Raw genomic sequence first — 21114 nt, 5'->3', positions numbered from 1 at the left:
TTACCTCTCCCCCATGCCACATGGCATCTCCCCTAACTCCACCATGCTTCCCAGCCCCACTTCTAACTAGTTCTTTTAATCCCTTTCAGAATTTGGTCATTAGACAATGTAGATTTTGTGGAACTGTCCAACTTCCAAAGCCACTGTCCTTTGTTGCTGTCTATCTGAAAACATATATACATAGAGATACATGTTTCTTTAGGACACCAAGTTAAAATCTTATTTGCACATGTGTTATCAAATAAAAGCAATAAATATACTTTTATTATTATTTTATATTAATTTTATTACTAAATCTTTTGTAATCAATAACCTTCTGACACTAGCTATCTAATTCTAGGTAAGCCATCTTCACCTTGTTTGTCTTAGTTTCCTCAACTGTAAAATGAACCGGAGAAGGAACTGGCACAATTCCAGTATCTTTGCCAAGAAAACCTGAAATGGGGTCACATGACTAAAAAAATCGGACAGAACAAGAAATCTGCCTAATATAAAAAGGGGTAAAATTGTCCCTGCCCTCAAAAAACTTAAGCTCCAACAAAAATATACACAACAAACTATATAAAAATTAGGAAATAATTAACAGAGGCAAGTTACTGAAATTAAGGTGTTCAGGAAGGCTTTGAGACTTAAGATAACATATAAAGCGTTCTGCAAAACTTACTCCTCGATTATCACTGCTTGCTATTGCCATTATTATTATTTCAGTTTTCCATTCTTTTTTTGGAGTACTGGGGCCTAGCACATAGAGGTATTCACAGAATTAGGTTGAGGCTTGCCGGAGGCTGAATCTCTCCGGTTCAGTATGAGATTTAAGGAGGTTTTCCTGACACGAGGCTGATGGGAAGGGGGGTAGGGGGAAGGAGAGAGGAGGTCCTAGGAATCTGCGGGGGTTCTTCCTTCCCACTCCCATTTTTAAGCTTAGAAAGCAGAGATTCGGGATGGGGAAGGGATTTGCCCAAGGTCACGCAGTAGTGAGTGAAGAGCCCTTCCATGCCCAGCCTTCGGATGCTGCAAGATCTGATTCAGCTGCCGCAGCAGCTACTGCAGCGCCGCCCCCCGCCCTCACCGAATGCCTCCCAAGCGACCTTCCCCTTCGCCGCCATCTTAGAGCCTGGTACAGGCTCTTATATACTGTCTCTTATATATCAAATAAGCGCTGGGCCTTCTTTCCCGGCCCTCAAAGATCAGCTGGTCCTCTCATGGCCACCACGCCACCTTCCTTGAAAGTGAAGTCCTTTAAGTAGTACGAAACTTGCCCACGGTCAAGATGGCGGCAAAGGCATCAGCCCTCGCCTGAGGCCCCTGGTGCAAGGCGTCATCAAGAGGCGTCAGCCTCTAAGGGGAGAGGAAGCGGTCGGGAACCGTCTCCATGGAAACCTCTGGGCGTAGGGCGCGGCCAAATACTAGAGGCTGGCGGCGAGGGAAGATCAGAAACGCCTCCAATCCCCGGCGACCCGATTCTGACCCTGGCCCCCATCTAGGTTGGAGGTGCAATCCTGAACCAAACTCCTGCTCACTCTCGAGTCTCCGCTCACGTCCCCATCCCGAACCAGAGCCCAATCCTGATCCCGCCCCCTACAAGGCCCCTAGCCCCGATCCTGTACCCGGTCCCGATCTTGACTTTGTCACTGATCCTGACCCTAACTCCAACTCCAGCCCCGACTCCGGCCCCGACTCCGGCCCTGGCCCAGGCCCCGGCCCTAGCCCCGGTCCTGGCCTCGGACCCGGCCCGGGCCCTGACCAGGCTCCCGGCATGTTGCGGGACGAGACCCTGGACGGGGCCACGGTGCCCTCCCTCTGGAGAGGATCCCTGGAGATCCGGAGTGAACCGGTGAGTGAAAGTGGGGGGATTCCTCGACCCGAAGAGTTGGCGAAACCCATTTCCCTCTCCTCCGTGCCCTCAATGGCTCTAATGTCCCTCTATCCCTCACCTCTTCCCAGTCTCTTAGCCCTGTTTTTCTTCCAATTGTATAACCTAGAAAGAAACACTTCCCTTCGCCTGGACCTCTGTTACCTCATCTGTAACATAGTTCGGGGAGTGGACACTTGGTATTGTATGTCAGATGAGGTGAAGAGATTTCAGATATAAAAAATGAAATAAACAGTCCCTAATCCCAAAGAGCTTCCATTTCATTTGCAAAAATAGACACGTATTTGTGTATACAAAATAAATGTATATAGTATCCATGAATGAAATTGGTGATTCTAAATCTAAATTGAAATCAAACAACATAACGTTCTCTAGTAAAACAAGTCTGTGTTTTGGAACTTTGGTTACAATAATAAATACTGTTATCCAGCAAGGTAGCACAAGCAGGGTATCTATATGGATTCAGAAAGGATCTGTACAAATTTTTAAGTGATGGACAGCTTTACCTAACAGCTCCTTCTGGAAAAGGCTGAGCTCTTGGGGTTGTTGGTGGCAGCAGAATGCCAGATTTGTCTGCTTGTAGCTTGGTGTCTGTTTCTAAAGGAGTGAACTGGTTTTAGTTGGTCTGAAAGACCCAAGGATGGATTTAAGCACTTAATATTTTTTAGGCCTCAGTTTTTTCTGTAAAATGAGGGGCTGGAATTTTATGGTCTTTTACTCAGTTCCAGAATTTTTAGATTCTATGTTTTCTTCTTTTTTCTTTTCTTAGATTTTATACCTTCTGATTTGGAGAGTCATCAGCTTCTTTTAATGCTGGAAAATTTTCTGCTCAATTTTTGAGCCATTTTTACTGTTGTTTGGCCCTTCTGAAAGTTGGCAGAACTTGGGACCTCACAAGGGGAATTGAAATAATTTCAAAATATTCCCCAAGGAGAAATTGTATAAAACTACACTTCCCAGTTCACCTGTTTCCCCCTACCAGGCTCCAAGACTAGCTTTTAAAATAATTTCCCCATTTCCCCCTTCCTGGTTGCTCCCCAGAACTTCTGTCTTTTTTCTTGTTTGATCAAGAATTTTGCTAACCTAATTGAACTCTACCTCTTCTGAATTCTCCATTTAATACCTAACACTCTCAAAAGAAGTGAGATACAGAGACTTAAGCGAATCCACTCTAAGACTTCAGATGGCCTATTTGTGCCTTACTTGTGGTGGAACGTTTCATGTTCATATTAGTCTGATGTAACTTGAGTCTAACATAGTGATGTCATTTTGGTCCTCTTCAGAAACAAAGGACAACAATCAACTAAGTAATAAGGATTCAAACCTAGGCCTAATTACACCAAATTTAGACTCCATAGTTTTTTCCTTCTGTACTACACTACCTCCATCCTAGATCTCAGTTTCTTCCTTTGTAAAATTAGGGGCTAAAACTCTCTGAAATCCCATGTAGCTCTTAATATGTTAAAGTTCTGTGGTCCCCTAGGTCAGGGATGATCTCTTAAGACATTTTGTATCTTAGGTAGTGTCATGTAGATATTGATTGATTAGCATACATGTCCCTGATATACCCTAACTATAGTCATCCTTACCTCTTCTCCCAGTGTATTTACTGATATTTACTGAGGAAGATAGATCTCAAGTGATAATATCTTGATTTCCTTGAGGTGAAGTGGAAGTATACAAAACACTTAACATCTTTTTAAAACAGTGGTTTGTGTTCTTTTCTTTTTTATCTCTGTGTCGTGATTTCTTGATGACTATTTCTCTATATATACTTCATTAAAACATATTAACACATTGACTGTGTCTGAAAAATCTTTGTCTCACTCCACACCTATAGTACTTCACCTTTCTGCCAAGAAGAGAGAAACACGAATCACCTTTAATCTTATGAAATAGAAATTGGTCACTTTTTGATCAGAGTTTTGGAGTCTTTCATTGTTTTCAGTTAACACCTGTCCCTTTAAAGGATGTCAAGAGACTCAAAAGAGATAATGTATATAAAATGTTTTGTATACATAGATATCAACTATTTTTATTGTTGTTATATTGAAAAAAAGTGTGATCCATAGTCTGGCAGATGATGGAAGATGACAACAATAAAGACCTGGACAGTATATTGCAGACAGAGGGAAGTAAAAGAATTTACTGAGCAATGGCAACATGGGGGGAGGGTCTGGAAATAGAAGTATATAGCAAGACGTATGCTTACTTCTACACCATTCTGTTAGGGGAAATAAAATAAGCACACGGGATTAGAGGGAATGGCTAGAGATATCGTGTATTTCAGAGGAAGCCAGGTTTCTGTAATTATGAGAAGAGAGAAACATTTTTAAAAGGTTTTGGAGAACTAAACAAGAAGAATTGGAGAATTCTTTTCTCCTTGTTTTCATAAAAGGGGAAAGAACAACTTCTGTACACTATATATAGCTTTAATTTCAATCCTTATACAACTCTTATTTAACATATTATCAGTGGTTGGTAAGTGAATAGGGAAAAGGATTCAATGATCACAAAGAAACAAGAAGATCAGTTCATTTGGGACTAACTCATTCCTTTTTTGGCAATATTAAAAACTTTGGTAAATCAAAGCAATGATATTTATGGAATTTATCTAGATTTTAGCAAAATCTTTGGGGGACTAGATGGTCCAGTGACTAGAGTTGGATCATGAATACCTGAGTTTAAATTCAATTACTTACCAGCTAGGTGATTTGGGGCAAGTGTTTACTTCAGTTTCCTCAACTATAAAAAGAGCTTAATAGTGTTGTAAGGATCAAATAAGATAATATTTGTAAAGTGCTTCTAGGTGCTATATAAATGATGGCTATTAACTGTTATTGGTACATTTGCCTAAAGTGACATACTATTTTAATGGGAATGATGGAGACTTGTGGCCTACGTGAATAAAATAAGTGAATAAGAATAGTCATTCAAGGTTTCATGCCTACTTGGTTAGAATTTTCTAGTGGAGTGCCTCAGAGGGATTGATGAAAAGCAGCTTAGATCTCCTAGAGCCAGCGTGCTTTCATCAAGAGAAGTATGGGATAGATGATAACACAATCCAATTGATTCAAAGCTAGTGGAATATATACCCAGGATAGATCCTTGGAAGTATTGAAAAAGTTTTCAATGATAGCAAGTGAACAAATTTGACTAGATTTTAGGGTTTATTTTGGGAGATACAGGTAGAAACTTAGGTAATTAGGTAAGGACCAGATTGTGAGAAGTCTTTGAAGTCAGGCTCAGCTGCTCAGAATTTATAGTAGTTTTTGTGGTTTATTTCCAACTCTTTGCTACCACAAAAAGTGTTGCGATAAATATTTTTGCATATATGAGAATTTTCTTTTTATCAATATTCTCCTTGGGGTAAAAACCTAGTAATACAAAATCTGGGTCAAAGGGTATGGATATTTTTGGAAAAAAAGAAATGATCATTTAATATCTATCTGTGTCAACTATGTTCCAGGTTCTATTAAATACTTTATAAATATCTCATTTGATACTCCCAACAACACTAGGAAATTGATGCTATTATTTTCACCCCCACCCCCACCTCCATTTTATAGGTGAGGAAACTGAGAATTACTTGCCCAAGGTCACACAGCTTAGTAACTGTGTAAAGCCATATTTGAGCTCAAATATACCTTATTCCAGATCTAGTACTTTATCTATTGTGCCATCTACCTGTTTTTTAATTTTCATTTTATTTCCAAATTGCTTTCCAAAATGGTTTTAGTGATTTGCAACTCTACCAACAATGCATTGGTGTAGCCTTCTTCCCACAGTATTAACTATATGTTTATTTTATCATCTTTGTCAATTTGCAAAGTATGAGGTGAAACCTCAGGCTTATTTTGATTTGGATCATTCTTTTTATTATTTTGAACATTTTTATATGATTATGATGAGGTTCAAATTCCCTCAATTCCTGGAAGTGATGAGGTTCGATTCCCGGTCAGGGAACCAAATGATGAGGTTCAGCGCAGGGCAGGGAGTTGTGGGAACCCCTTCTGGTGGCACAGGTCCTTCTTAATTTATAAACCCAAAAGTTAAGCTGGCAAAAGAAGTTTATCATTGGCATTAGGAAGTCAGCCTTTGCTAGAAAGACTGAATTCCTTGGTGGCAAGATTCCGACAGGGGAGATATAAAGTTTTTAGCAGAAAAATCCTATCCTAGCAGAAAAAGTGAGTAAGATCTTGGTAGGGAAATAGGAGAGAGAGATAGAGGGGGTAATGCTGAAAGAGAATGTCTTTGAGTGTGCAGAGAGTCCCTTGCAGGTAGCTATGCCAAGGGAGGTCCCTTGGCTTGGTATGATTCCTGCTTTGAGATCCTCTACTGCCAATGATTGAGCTCAACTGCCCCCTTTTATGGCTAGAAGCTGGGGGCAGCTTTTGGTGGGAGCTGGAAGCAGTTTGAGCTGAAATCAGAATAGAAAATCTTGGAACTGAATGAGAGTCTCTGGGTTAATTTCCAACTCAATAGGGTTGGATAAAGATCTCTAGCTTGGGCTAAGTAGGAATGGTCCTGGACTCAACTAGTCCTATCCAGATAACAGAATGAAACCACTTTATCTTGATTTCCTGGGGCAGGTGTCTCAGGGAAGAGCTTAGTGTTCCCCCCAAAGTTAGAGAGAGGGAAAGAGAAAGAGTTTTGGGGCTCCCTTTATCAATGATTAATAGTTTGCAATTCTTTGAGAATTGTTTATTTATATCCTTTGTTAACTTATCTATTAGAGAATGGCTTTTCTTCATTTATATGTGTATATGTAATTTAAACATATCTATATACACACATACATAAGCATTTTTTTCATATTCATCATGCTGCACAAGAAAAATCAGATCAAAGGGAGAAAAAAAGAGAAAGAAGAAAAACAAACAAGCAAACACCACCAACACCACAACAAAGATAAAAATACTATGGTTTGATCCACATTCAGTCTCCATAGCTCTGGATGTAGATGGCATTTTCTATCCCTGAAAGAATATGGAATTCTGCTGAGAGGGAGTACCAAGGCCATCTCAACCCTTGATAAAAGCACAATTAGTTTTCTTCCATGTTGCAGAAATGCCCTTGTTGAGCAAGGATCACTGAATTGTGATCCTGGGAACGAGTGAGCTGGAGGGTCACAGCCAGTGGCTATGTGAACAGGGATGCCTGAACAGGGCCTCTCATCTGTGAGCGAGCTGCTGAATTGCTGGATTGGCTCTCCTCCCATTGGTAGATTCCATGTTTATGCAATGCCCACGAGCTGCTTCTCTGAATGGTGACTGGAGATTGCCTACTGCCCACGGGCTGATCACTCTTGCAAAAAAGTATATTAATAAGGCTGTATGGCATAATAAACTGGAGCTCTTTTCACACCCTATGAGTCTCCCACCTCATTCAGCTCGCCTTTGAGATCAAAGGGTTTATGTGCGATGAGCTCTTAAAAGCCAGCCACAACATATTCCAAACATATTGAAATTGTCTTTAATCACCCACTGATGAAAAGAGCCAACTCCATTACGGTTGATCCACATATAATCTTGTTGTTGCTGTAGATAGTATTTTCTTGGTTCTACTTACTTCACTTAGCATCAGTTCATGTAAGTTTTTCTAGGCTTTCCTGAAATCAGCTGGCTCATCATTTCTTAGAGAATAATAATACTTTATCACATTTGTATACCATAACTTATTTATCCATTCCCCAATTGAGGGGCATCCCACTCATTTTCCAGTTCCTTGCCACTACAAAAATTTTGCTACAAACATTTTTGTACATGTGTGTCCTTTTCTCTCTTTTATGTTTTTTTTGGGATACAAGCCCAATAGAGTCACTGCTGTGTCAAAAAGTATACACAGTTTTATAGCCCTTGGGGCAGAGTTTCAAATTACTCTCCAGACTGGTTGGATAAGTTCACAACTCTACCAACAATGGATTGATGTCCCATTTTCCCATATCCCCTCCAACATTTATCATTATCTTTTCCTGTCATCTTAACCAATCTGAGAAGTGTGAAGTGATACCTCAGAGTTGTCTTAATTTTCATTTCTCTGATCACTAATGATTTACCTGTTGATCCTCAGGTTCAACATTTTTTCTTCTATCTCTGAGCCTTTGCAAGAGACTATATTCTATGAGGTGAAAATAAGGTAGCAGAAGTGATAATAGGCAGAAATATGAAGTAGATTTGGAAGAGGCACAATTGTAAAAGAATATTATAAAAATAATATAATGGAAATTTAGTTTTTGACGTGAAGCTTTGTTATTTTAGTACATGAATATCACATAGTCTCAAAGAAATATAACTAAGCAAGATAGTCATATGGATTGAAGTTTGCTTTGGGAGATAATTTTTAAGGGTTTCAGGGAAAGAGGGGGAAATAAAGGCTGAACTTGGGAGTAACAAAGGTGTGTATTGATATTGGGACTGTCTTAAAGACAGTCTGGGAAAACTGAGTTCCCATCAAGGTTGTCTTAAATATGTTAATAAAAACAGTTTAGGAAAACTTCAGACCCAGTATTAGCATTGCTGGATCAAAGGATATGAACAATCATATAACTCTTTGGGCATAGTTCCAAATTACTCTTCGGAATGGTTGGATCATTTCACAATTTTATCAACATTATTAGTATTAGTATCCTAGTTTTCTCACATCCTCTCCAACATTTGTCATTATTTTTTCCTGTCATCTTAGCCAATCTGAGAAGTGTGAGATAGTATCTCAGAGTTATTTTAATTTTCATTATCATTTCATTATTAAATCAATAGTGATTTAGTCATTTTTTTTATCTGACTTTAGATAGTTTTAATTTAGATCCCTGAAGTTGGATCGACCAAAGCCTACAAAAAATAAATCTAAAAAGCGGATTAGGGACAATATCATTGGAAATTATGAGGCATTTAGCAGAGAAAATGACTGGTTGAGAAGTTTCCAGTTGGAGATATTTTTCTTTTTCTTTTTCTTTCTTTTTTTTTTTTTGAGTTGGATTATTTATTTATTTATTTTTAATATTTTATTTTATTTTATAATAACTTTATATTGACAGAATCCATGCCAGGGTAATTTTTTTTTACAATATTATCCCTTGCACTCGCTTCTGTTCTGATTTTTCCCCTCCCTCCCTCCACCCCCTCCCCTAGATGGCAAGCAGTCCTATATATGTTAGATATGTTGCAGTATATCCTAGATACAATATATGTTTGCAGAACCGAACAGTTCTCTTGTTGCACAGGGAGAATTGGTTTCAGAAGATAAAAATAACCCAGGAAGAAAAACAAAAATGCAAATAGTTCACATTTGTTTCCCAGTGTTCTTTCTTTGGGTGTAGCTGCTTCTGTCCATCATTTATCAATTGAAACTCAGGTCTCTTTGTCAAAGAAATCCACTTCCATCAGAATACATCCTCATACAATATCGTTGTTGAAGTATATAATGATCTCCTGGTTCTGCTCATTTCACTTAGCATCAGTTCATGTAAGTCTCTCCAAGCCTCTCTGTATTCATCCTAATGGTCATTTCTTACAGGACAATAATATTCCATAACATTCATATACCACAATTTACCCAGCCATTCTCCAATTGATGGGCATCCATTCAATTTCCAGTTTCTAGCCACTACAAACAGGGCTGCCACAAACATTTTGGCACATACAGGTCCCTTTCCCTTCTTTAGTATTTCTTTGGGATATAAGCCCAATTGAAACACTGCTGGATCAAAGGGTATGCACAATTTGATAACTTTTTGGGCATAATTCCAGGTTGCTCTCCAGAATGATTGGATTCATTCACAACTCCACCAACAATGCATCAGTGTCCCAGTTTTCCCACATCCCCTCCAACATTTGTCATTATTTTTTCCTGTCATCTTAGCCAATCTGAGAAGTGTGAGATAGTATCTCAGAGTTGTTTTAATTTTCATTATCATTTCATTATTAAATCAATAGTGATTTAGTCATTTTTTTAATCTGACTTTAGATAGCTTTAATTTAGATCCCTGAAGTTGGATCGACCAAAGCCTACAAAAAATAAATCTAAAAAGCGGATTAGGGACAATATCATTGGAAATTATGAGGCATTTAGCAGAGAAAATGACTGGTTGAGAAGTCTCCAGTTGGAGACATTTTTCTTGATAGGGCTTTTGAAATATTTAGGGGAGGTTCATGTTATAGCCTTTAGTTTGGCCAAAGAGTAATTTCCTATTTGTGGGAGCCCATGAGTTGGGGCAGTGAGAGTGAAAGAGGAGCACTTAAAAATAAAGCCCTAATTCTTGATGTGTTATTAAAGGGCAATCAAGAAATGTGGGAGAAAGCAGATGATCTGGATAGAATTATGATCTATTTTCACTACCTTCCCTAAAGATAAATAATACCAGGTAGAGTGAACTCTATAAAGAACTAGTTGGGCATAATCTCTTAAAATAGAGACTACATTTTGTGCAGGAAGAGATCTTCCAATCAGTTGATAAAGAAACCCGGAAGTAATTACTAATAAAAGGAGAAAGGCTGGGATGGGGTCTCCAGAGAACTCAGTTTTCAGAGAGCTCTATCTGCAATCAAAGGTCCATTGAACAAAAGACCTACTTAAGCACAAAATGTCCACTTAAGGCTGAGACAGTGATTACACTTAGGGTGCCAAGCAAAGAGAGTAACCAAAATCCCAGTGAAGACGATTGCTTTGGGAAATTGGAAGTTATATTTAATTCAGAAGCAAATTTCAGAAAGGGGGATCCCTCTAGGACCCAGGGGTCCTCAGACTTTTAAAATAGGGGTCCAGTTCACTGCCCTCAGAAGGGCCTGACTATAGTAAAAACAAAAACTTTGTTTTGTGGGCCTTTAAATAAAAAAACTTCATAGCCTTAGGTGGAGGGAGATAAACGTACTCAGCTGCTGCATCTGGCCTGCGGGCTGTAGTTTGAGGACCCCCTGCTCTAGGCTAACAGAAACATTCACAAACCATCTTAGTTTGTGCAGCGGCTGTGAAGCTTGATTAACAATTAAATGTCAAAACCAGACCGTTTGATATAGAAAGACCAATCCACAAAAGAAAGAGTAACACAAGTGGGGCTGCAAAGAGAAAAGTTTTTGCAAAAAATTGCATTTCGTTGGAGATGCTGAATTTGGGTAACATCCAAAAATCCTAGACTATTTCTCCCAGTTTGTGAAGCTCTTTTTGTAGCCTGATGAAGTGATGAAATCACCCATAGCGTGAAAAGATTATATCCCTTTATTTTGCAAGGGTCTATTATTGGATAGAATATCATCAGGGGGTAATGATACCAATCATCAGCTTGGTCTGTGCATATCAAATAAATTGTTTATGAGAAACACAGTATGAGCAGATGTCATTTCCACATTAATAGTAAACTTAAATAAAATTGACTTTACATCAATGTAACACAAAATAACCCATGAATTATATCTTCTAAGAAAACTGAGTACACTAAAATTTTCTAAATCATATTGAAAGTGTTTAAGGTTTCTTATTATCAATTATTATTATCCTTAATCATTATAATAACAGCTGGATCTCATAAGTAGTTGTACCAATAGCTAAATGTTCTTAAATTTTGAAAGATTTAAAGACTTTATTTCATATAAGCATATATTTATTTCTAGTAAGTTATATTGAAATATATCCAGTAACAGGCAAATGCCTAGGCCAAATATTCATTTATCCAATGATTTACCTATTTCAGATGGAAAATAAGCATTTGATTAATGACTACATATTTTCAGATAGAAAACGGCAAGATCTTACATACTTGCATTGTGTTCATGGCTCTTACACTGATCACTTACTCTGAATGTAAAAATGTTTTATAAGTAGGGATATAATTATAACAGGACAAAATAAGTATCCTTAATTCTGTTTGACTTCAGGTATGAGTCATAAATGATGACTAAACGTGCACTAACAGTCTCACCAACTCAGGAATAATTAGGGGGGAAACATTCCTATCCAAAAGAACACAGTTGGGAAACTTGAGCCACAAGGATCCCATCTTAAGGAGACCTCATAGTTTCATTGCCAACCTCTTTGCCCAGATGCAAGCCTCCATACATCGATCACATCCTCATATTTCCTGTGGAATGGTGGGTTGCTGACTTAATGGCTTATTGTCCACATCTTCATTCAAACTCAAAAGAAGTATCAGTTATAGTTATGGTCCCAAGAAATTTTCTTAGATAGCCAAGTCTCATATCAGAGGTTTCAGGTAGGTTCATATCTAAAGGATCAAAACAGGTTTGCAAATCCTGAGCAAGCAAAACTCAATGTTTAGGAACTGAATCTAACCTATCTCAGGACTGATATTGGAGATGAGATATGATGGGGGCAGGCACTCCCATGCCATGCTTTCTTTTCATGTGCATGGCAGAGAGGGAAATGAACTTGCAGAGAGGAGAAAAATATAATTTGCAATATGATCACAGCAAGAATTGGCGATATTGATCTCCTTTCCTCCAGTATTGTTCATAAGGTGAAGGGCTTGTAGGGCATAGACAAAATCAGGTGTAGAAAAAGTAGAGTTTTTGGTTAAAATTATTCAGCATAGATGTATTGTTTATAAAGTGGTATCCAGTTTATAAAGTAATTCCAATTACTTGTAAAGATAATTTTTAACATTTTTTAAAAAATTGAGTTACAAATTTTCCCCCTTCCTCTCTAAAATAGTAATTTAATGTAGCTTATATATCTATGATCATGTAAAAGGAAAAGAAAATATGAAAAATAAGTGAAAATAGTAGGGGGGGCAGCTAGATGGTACAGAATAGAGCACCAGCCCTAAAGTCAGGAGGACCTGAGTTCAAATCTGTTCTCATACACTTAACACTTCTTAACTGTGTGACCCTGGGCAAGTTACTTAACCCCAATTGCCTCAGCACAAAAAAAAAAAAAAAAGAAAGAAAGAAAGAAAGAAAAAGAAAGAAAGAAAAGAAAATAGTATGCTTTATTTTTTATTCAGACTCTTAGTTTTTTCTCTGGAAATGGATAACTTTTTCCATCATAAGTTCTTTATAATTGTCTTGGATCATTGTATTGTTGAGAAGAGCTCATTCATAATTGATTGTTGCACAATTATTATTATGTATACAATGTTCTTCTAGTTTTGCTCATTTCACTTTACATTAGGTTCATGTCATTCTTTTCAGGTTTTCCTCTTCTTCATTTCTTATAGCACAATAGTGTTGAACTCAACTTGTCCAGAAGAGAATTAATCCTCCAAACATATTACTTTTCCAAAAATTACTATTACTAAAGAGGATACCACCATCCTTGCAATCATCCAGGTTCTTAACATTGTCTTTACTGATTTCTTCTTCTCACTTACCTATTCATCATTTGGTAAGTCTTGTCATTTCAATTTTCCACATCTCTTCCATGTGCTTCTTTTCTAGCACAGTTACCACCCTTATTCAGTCCCTTTTCATCTCTCCTGTAAGTCTGTTGTAATAATCTCCTATTTATTTATTCTCTTTGCTTCCAGTTTCTTCTACTCAACTGCCAAAATGATTTTCCTAAAGTGTCGACTATATCACATTCTCCCTTCATTGCTCTCAGTCTCTTAGTACCTCCAGGATCATAAAATCTTTTGGTATTCAAACTCTTGGCCTATACACTGTACTGGCCTCTTCTTCCTTAAATAAAATACTCCATCTCCTATATTCTTTTTCTTTAAAAAAAAATCAGTTTTATTTTCAGTTATGATTTATCTCCCCTCCAATCCCCCTCTCCCATTTATTGAGAAGACAAGAAAAACAAAACCCATTATAAATACATATAGGCATGCAAAACAAATTCCCACGTTAGCTGTGTCCAAAAAAATTAAGAAAAAGAATGAGAGGAAAGTATGTTATAATTTGTTCCATTTGTAGGAGGATAGCATGTTTCATTATGAATCCTTTGGAAGTATGGTTGGTCATTGTGTTGATCAGCATTATTAAGTTATTTTTTAGAGATGATTATCTTTCAAAGTTTATCTTTTCATGTGTTGTTACTGTAAAATTGTTCTAATGATTTTGCTCACTACACTTTGTATCAGTTTATGTAAGTTCTGCTAGGTTTTTCTGAAACATCTCCTTCATCATTTTTTAGAACACAATTGAATTTCATCACATTCATATATCATAACTTGTTTATCTATTCTCCAGTTAATCGGTATTTCCTCAGTTTCCAATTCTTTGCTGCAAGAAAAGTTGCTATAACTATTTTTGTTCCATTTTCTCTTCTCTCTTTCTCATTCCTTTAATTTCTTTTTTCTTGACTTAATTAACTTTTTTTTAGCATGATATTGAATGATAATTATGATAGTGGATATTCTTATTCTTTCTTTACCATGTCTTGCCCCCATTACAGATAATACTTGTTCTTGGTTTAGAGCAGCAGTGTATAGAATGACAGACCTGAAGTTAGGAAGACTCTTCTTTTTTTTTTTTTTTTTTTTTAATTTTTATTTAATAATTACTTTATATTGACAGAATCCATGCCAGGATAATTTTTTTTACAACATCATCCCTTGCACTCGTTTCTGTTCCGATTTTTCCCCTCCCTCCTTCTACCCCCTCCCTTAGATGGCAAGCAGTCCTATATATGTTGGATATGTTGCAGTATATCTTAGATTCAATATATGTTTGCAGAACCGAACAGTTCTCTTGTTGCACAGGGAGAATTGGATTCAGAAAGTATAAATAACCCGGGAAGAAAAACAAAAATGCAGATAGTTCACATTCGTTTCCCAGTGTTCTTTCTTTGGGTGTAGCTACTTCTGTCCATCATTTATCAATTGAAACTCAGTTAGGTCTCTTTGTCAAAGAAATCCACTTCTATCAAAATATGTCCTCATACAATATCGTTGTCAAAGTGTATAATGATCTCCTGGTTCTGCTCATTTCACTTAGCATCAGTTCATGTAAGTCTCGCCAAGCCTCTCTGTATTCATCCTGCTGGTCATTTCTTACAGAACAATAATATTCCATAACATTCATATACCACAATTTACCCAGCCATTCTCCAATTGATGGGCATCCATTCATTTTCCAGTTTCTGGCCACTACAAATAGGGCTGCTACAAACATTTTGGCACATACAGGTCCCTTTCCCTTCTTTAGTATTTCTTTGGGATATAAGCCCAATAGAAACACTGCTGGATCAAAGGGTATGCACAATTTGATAACTTTTTGGGCGTAATTCCAGTTTGCTCTCCAGAATGGCTGGATTCGTTCACAACTCCACCAACAATGCATCAGTGTCCCAGTTTTCCCGCATCCCTTACAACATTCATCATTATTTTTTCCTGTCATCTTAGCCAATCTGACAGATGTGTAGTGGTATCTCAGAGTTGTCTTAATTTTCATTTCTCTGATCAATAATGATTTGGAACACTCTTTCATATGAGTGGTAATAGTTTCAATTTCATCCTCTGAAAATTGTCTGTTCATATCCTTTGACCATTTATCAATTGGAGAATGGCTTGATTTCTTATAAATTTGAGTCAGTTCTCTATATATTTTGGAAATGAGGCCTTTATCAGAACCTTTAACTGTGAAGATGTTTTCCCAGTTTGTTGCTTCCCTTCTAATCTTGTTTGCATTAGTTTTGTTTGTACAAAGGCTTTTTAATTTGATGTAATCAAAATTTTCTATTTTGTGATCAGTAATGGTCTCTAGTTCATCTTTGGTCACAAATTTCTTTCTCCTCCATCTTCTTCTTGAGCTCAAAGTTTGCCTCAGAGATTTACTAGCTGTGTGTCATTCTGGATTGTGACTTAACCCTAACCATTCTAGTATTTTTGCCAAGAAAACACCAAGTGAGGTCACGAAGAGTCAAACACACTGAATAACTTAATATTTTTATTTATTCCTATGTTTATGTGTGTGTGCATACATGCAAGTGCTTAATAAGAATGGATGTTGAATTTTGTGGATATTGAAATAATTGTTATTTTTGTTGGTTTTGTTATTAATATAGTCAGTTATACTTATAATTTTCCTAATACTGAACCAGCTCTGCATTCCTGATATATATCCATTCTGGACATAGTATATGCATGGGGGGTAGCAGCTTGATGGCATGGTGCATAGAGCACGGCATTGGAGTTAGGAGAGAGCAGTTATTTAACACACAGCACAATGTGATCTTGGGTTAAGTCACTTACCCCCAATTGCCTTGCACAAAAAACTAAGTAATACAATCCCTTTCCCCCAAAACATAGTATAAGCATGATCTTTGTGATGTATTGCTCCAGGTGCTTTGTAAATGTTTTGTTTAATTTTTTTTCATCAGTATTCATTAAGTAAATTGGTTTATAGTTTTTTGATGATTTGACTCTGGTTTAAGTATCAAGGCCATATTTATGTCACAGAAGGAATTTTGTAAGATTCTTTATTTGCTTAATTTTTTTTTTTTAGTTTTTAGGTTGTCTCATTTTTGTTATTATTTTTTAAAAAATATCATCACATATATATATTATTTTTTATGATATAACATATTTCCCTGTGAGTCGTGTTGGGAGAGAAAAATCAGAAGAAAAGGGAAAAACAATGAGGAAAAAAACAGGAAAAAAAAAGTGAAAATAGTATGTATTTCTTCACGTTCAAACTCCTTAGTTTTTGTCTTTTTTTTCTGGATGTGAAAGGCTCTTTCCATCCAGAAAATTCCAAGTTTATTGGAATTGCTGAATTGCTGAGAAGAACCAAGTCTTTCATAGTTAACCATTGCATAAACTTGTTGCTGTACACAGTGTTTTCCTGCTTCTGCTCACTTCACAGCATCAGTTCATATAAATCTTTATAGACTTTTCTAAAATCAGTCCATTCATCATTTTTATAGAAACAATAATATTCCATTACTTTCATATACCATAATTTATTCAGACATTCCTCAGTGGATAGGCATCCACTCATTTTCCAATTCCAATTGTGCCACCACAAAAATAGTTACAACAAATATTTTTAAATATGTGTATCCTTTTCCCTCTTTTATAATTTCTTTGGGATACAGATTCAGTAGTGGCACTTCTGGATCAAAGGATATGCAGAGTTTCACACCCCTTTAGGCAAATTGTTTCTCCTCTAGACAGCAAATAATCTAATACAAGTTAAAAGTGTAATTCTTCTAAACATATTTCCACATTTATTGTGCTGCACAAAAATCAGATCAAAAAGGAAAAAAATGAGGAAAAAAACAAGCAAACAATAACAAAAATGGTGAAAATACAATGTTGTGATCCATATTCAGTTTCCATAGTCTTCTCTTTTTGGATACAGATGGCTCTCTCTATCATAAGTCTATTGGAATTGGCCTGAATCACCTCATTGCCACATCCATCAGAATTGATCATCACATTATCTTGTTGCTGTATACAGTGTTCTTTTGGTTCTACTCACTTCACTTAGCATCAGTTCATGTAAGTCCAGGTTTTTCTGAAATCATCCTGTGGATCATTTCTTATAGAACAATAATATTCCATAACATTCATATACCATAACTTATTTAGTCATTTCCCAGTTGATGAGTATCTACTTATTTTCCAATTCTTTGCCCCCACGAAAAGCTGCTATAAACATATTTGGGTGTAGTTCCAATTTGCTCTCCAGAATGGTTGGACCATTTGTGATTTTGACTTTGAAAATTAGAGACATGCCCTAAATACCTTTTAATATTTAGGGTGAATTCTTGATTTCAACTTTGCCTGTGACAGTATAGTGGGTCCTTGTGGATGGATGAGGGGAAATTGTTTCACTCAAGGCTTAAGCTCTTTATCACTTGACCAGGAGAGTTATAAAATATAATATTAGTATTTGTCAATTGCCTTCTCAATGTGATGTCAATTTTTTTTTTTTTTTGCTATCTAGGAGTTGGTATGGAGCTTTTATCACCTTCATAATCATCATTATGTTTGGTTGGATCCTGCTCGTCTTGTTAGAGTTTACAATCTAAGATAGAGAATAAATCAGCATCCATTTATTAAGCTCCTGTATTTCAGAAGGTATTTCACTGTACACTGAGGCTCCACAACAAAGCTCCTCAGGGAGCTTATACCCTCTAGGAAGAGACACTTGCATAGAAGGATCTATATGGACATAAATATGGACATATAAGTGAGACACATACCTTGCATAATGAGCAAACACATGAAAATGGGAGTGAATATTTTCGTGTCATGAATTGTTGTAGAGCAAGTGGAAAGAGTTAGCCTGGAAGACAGGAGATGTGATTTCTGATCCTGATTCTGCCTCTGACTAGCTGAGGCAACCTGAGCAAGTCACTTAACCACTATAGTCTGTTTCTTTATCTGTCAGATTAAGAGTTTGGACTAATTGATTTCAAATGTCCTTTTCAACTTTAAAATTATGTGATTCTTTTTAAAAAATAATCATTAATGTCTTTTTAGTCACCATGTTTTTTTCCAGTTACATGTCTGCCACCTTCCTCCCAGCGAGTCATTCCATAAAACAAATAGTACTTTTTTAAAAAATGAAAAAGAAAAAGAAGAAAAATAAAACTGATCAATAAATTGAAAAGTCTGAAAATGGGCATACTGTACAACATTTCTGGACTTTCCATTTCGGCAAAGGGGTAGATTGAGACTGTTTTCTCTTAACTTTTGAGCATTGCACGTTCTTTATAATTTTTCAACATTGACTACTGATTTTTTTTTGCATGTGGTGATTCATTCTTTTTGCATTTTTGGAATCTATGTATTATTATTATTATTTTTTTTAGCTCTGATTGCTTCACTTTGCATCAGTTCAGGAAGATTTCTTCATGCTTCCCTGTATCTAGCCCATTCATCATGGTTTAGAGTTTAGATCTACCTTGCCCTGAATACTATGTTCTTCCTTATTGCTCTTCCCTAGAAAAGTTGCCAGACTGCCAGCATTTCCACTTCAGAAGCAGCCTGCCAAGCCCGTGAACAGGTTGATGCAGAGGTACAAACTGATCCACCTTTTCCTGTGGCCCTACGATATGCATCCCAGCAAGATATCCCTGGGTTGGCCTCCTTCCTCCGTCGGGTAGAAAACCTTATCATCCGAGAGCTGGATAAGAACTGGCAGAGCCATGCATTTGATGGCTTCGAGGTGAACTGGACAGAGCAGCAGCAAACGGTATGGAGGGGTAAGGAAAATGGGATTTCCCATGTCCTCTGACAACTCCAATGTCTCTTCTCTTTTTTATTTTCTACTTTCAGGTTTTCCCATTAAAATTTCTGCCTTGCCTCTAGAACTCAAAATTGTTGTTTCATGTAAATCATTATCTGATCTTGTAGAATTCTGAAAACCTAAGACTCAGGAAAGTTTGAATGATTTTTTTCCTCCTCAGTTTGCTTTCTATTCCTTCTTTGTGTCTCTAATTTGCTTTCTCAGGGTGACTGAGGAAAAGAAATCAGTTTAATAATAACATTTGATAACAAAGATAAAAATATTCATTGAAATAATTTGAAAAGACAACCATGATTGTTTTAGTAATTTTTCATCTGTTTGAGTCTTGTAAGATAACTGGCTAGCCTTAAGCAACAAAATTTAATTTATTTTTACCATTTGGGGTAGAAAATTTTCTAAAATATGTCATACATTTCCCTGCTTACTTATACAGAGAATATCACACAAAATGTTATCTCTTTTTAATAAATGTTTTTATTGATGCTCTGCTTTTTAATGAAGTTTTATTGAAGATTTCAGTCATCTCTGAACATGACAACACTAAGGTACAGTGATTCTCAGTAGGATTTTCCCTTGACTTATTACAAAATCTTAGTCTCTTCTCTTTTTGATCTAGATTTTCCTTTTTTTACTTGTATATAATTTTAAAATCAGCTTGGATTTGTAGTTTATACATTATATTCTTTTGCTTGTGAAATTTCAACTTTGTTGTCATTTTAAAATAGTGATTATTGGGGCAGCTAGTGGAACAGTGGCTAGAGCACTAGTCCTGAAGTCAGAAGGACCTGAGTTCAAATCTGGTCTCAGACACTTACCACTTCCTAGCTGTGTGATCCTGGGCAAGTCACTTATTTTCCCAATTGCTTTAGGAGGGGAAAAAAAATTAGTGATTACTTTCATGGATTATAGTATAAGTTTGTAGTGAGGTTTTGAGGCCAGAATTATAAATTATAGATTTTAGAATTTGTACATTTAATGAACAGAATTAAATATATAAGTTTCTAAAAGTTTTGGATATTTCCTTTCTTTCCAAAATTTCATTTAGATACTTTTAACTTCCATTGTTAAGCAATTTGGAGAATTTGGAGAACGCTTTTACTGTAAGTAAAAGGGTTAATATGACTAGATAATGTCTGATGAGGTCTGCTAATGTGGCAAAATATATATCTTGAGTTGAGAAATATATCTTTGAGTTGAGAGCCAAAAAAAAAATCAGAACACAAAAGTTCTTATTATAAATGTATCTATAGATTAAAATGAAGCTATATGGATTGACAAGTTTTTGTGGCTAGTATTGATTTTCATAGTCATTTTAAGAACTTCCAAAAGAAGCTACTAACAGGTACTACCATGTCTTTACTCTAGAATCTCTTCTGTGTACTTGCCTATATTATTTCCACAGAAAAAAATTTTAATTTCTAAAATTTAAATTTAAGTCCAATTCTTGCTATATTTAGACTTTCATCTAAGATGTTACTAACATGATTAGGAACACTCTTTTGAGGGGAGCACCTTCCTGTCTAGTAGCATAACATAATATTGATAAATTCAGGGACATATAAATAGTGTTATAAGATTAAGGACCCAATCATTGAGTGTTTAAGAGAAATTATTGTAAAAACACTGTAGTCTTTGTCCTTCTTGTATATATAGAGAACCTATTTCTTGAATTAAGAAACTTTGTCCTGAGACTTGAAATACAGCAATCTGGAAAGTTTTCTTAGCTTCTTTTCTTAACTTCTCCCAGATTGTAAGTCCACAATTTTGTAGAGGAATGCCCATGAAGGCAGGTGAATTTTGAATATGGGATCTGATAATCTAATCCTAGTTCAGTTCTTGTTGTGCATTCATCTGTATTATTGTTGTTGTTGTTTTGTTTTTATTATTATAGCTTTTTATTTACAAGATATATGCACGGGTAATTTTTCAGCATTGACAGTTGCAAAATCTTTTATTCCAACTTTTCCCCTCCTTCCCCCAGATGGCAGGTTGATTAATACATGTTAAATATGTTAAAGTATAACTTAAATACAATATATGCATACATGTCCAAACAGTTATTTTGCTGTACAAAAAGAATCAGACTTTGAA

At 36.3% G+C, this 21114-nt stretch overlaps 1 protein-coding gene across 1 annotated transcript in view; it reads left to right on the top strand.

Moving 5' to 3' along the window:
* The first annotated feature begins 1348 nt into the window (after positions 1–1348).
* Positions 1349–21114, top strand: part of DYNC2I2 (dynein 2 intermediate chain 2) — a 38479-nt gene continuing 18713 nt past the window's right edge. The window contains exons 1-2 of the mRNA XM_051980121.1: positions 1349–1834; positions 18721–18969. Of these exons, the coding sequence (XP_051836081.1) occupies positions 1373–1834; positions 18721–18969 (711 nt within the window). The 5' untranslated portion in view covers positions 1349–1372. The remainder of the gene's footprint in view (positions 1835–18720; positions 18970–21114) is intronic.

This window comes from Antechinus flavipes, chromosome 2 (genome assembly GCF_016432865.1).
Source record: "Antechinus flavipes isolate AdamAnt ecotype Samford, QLD, Australia chromosome 2, AdamAnt_v2, whole genome shotgun sequence".
In the NCBI taxonomy this organism is placed as follows: Eukaryota; Metazoa; Chordata; class Mammalia; order Dasyuromorphia; family Dasyuridae; genus Antechinus; species Antechinus flavipes.
Note: the sequence above shows the minus strand (reverse complement) of the source record. Positions and strands in the feature narration are given on the sequence as shown.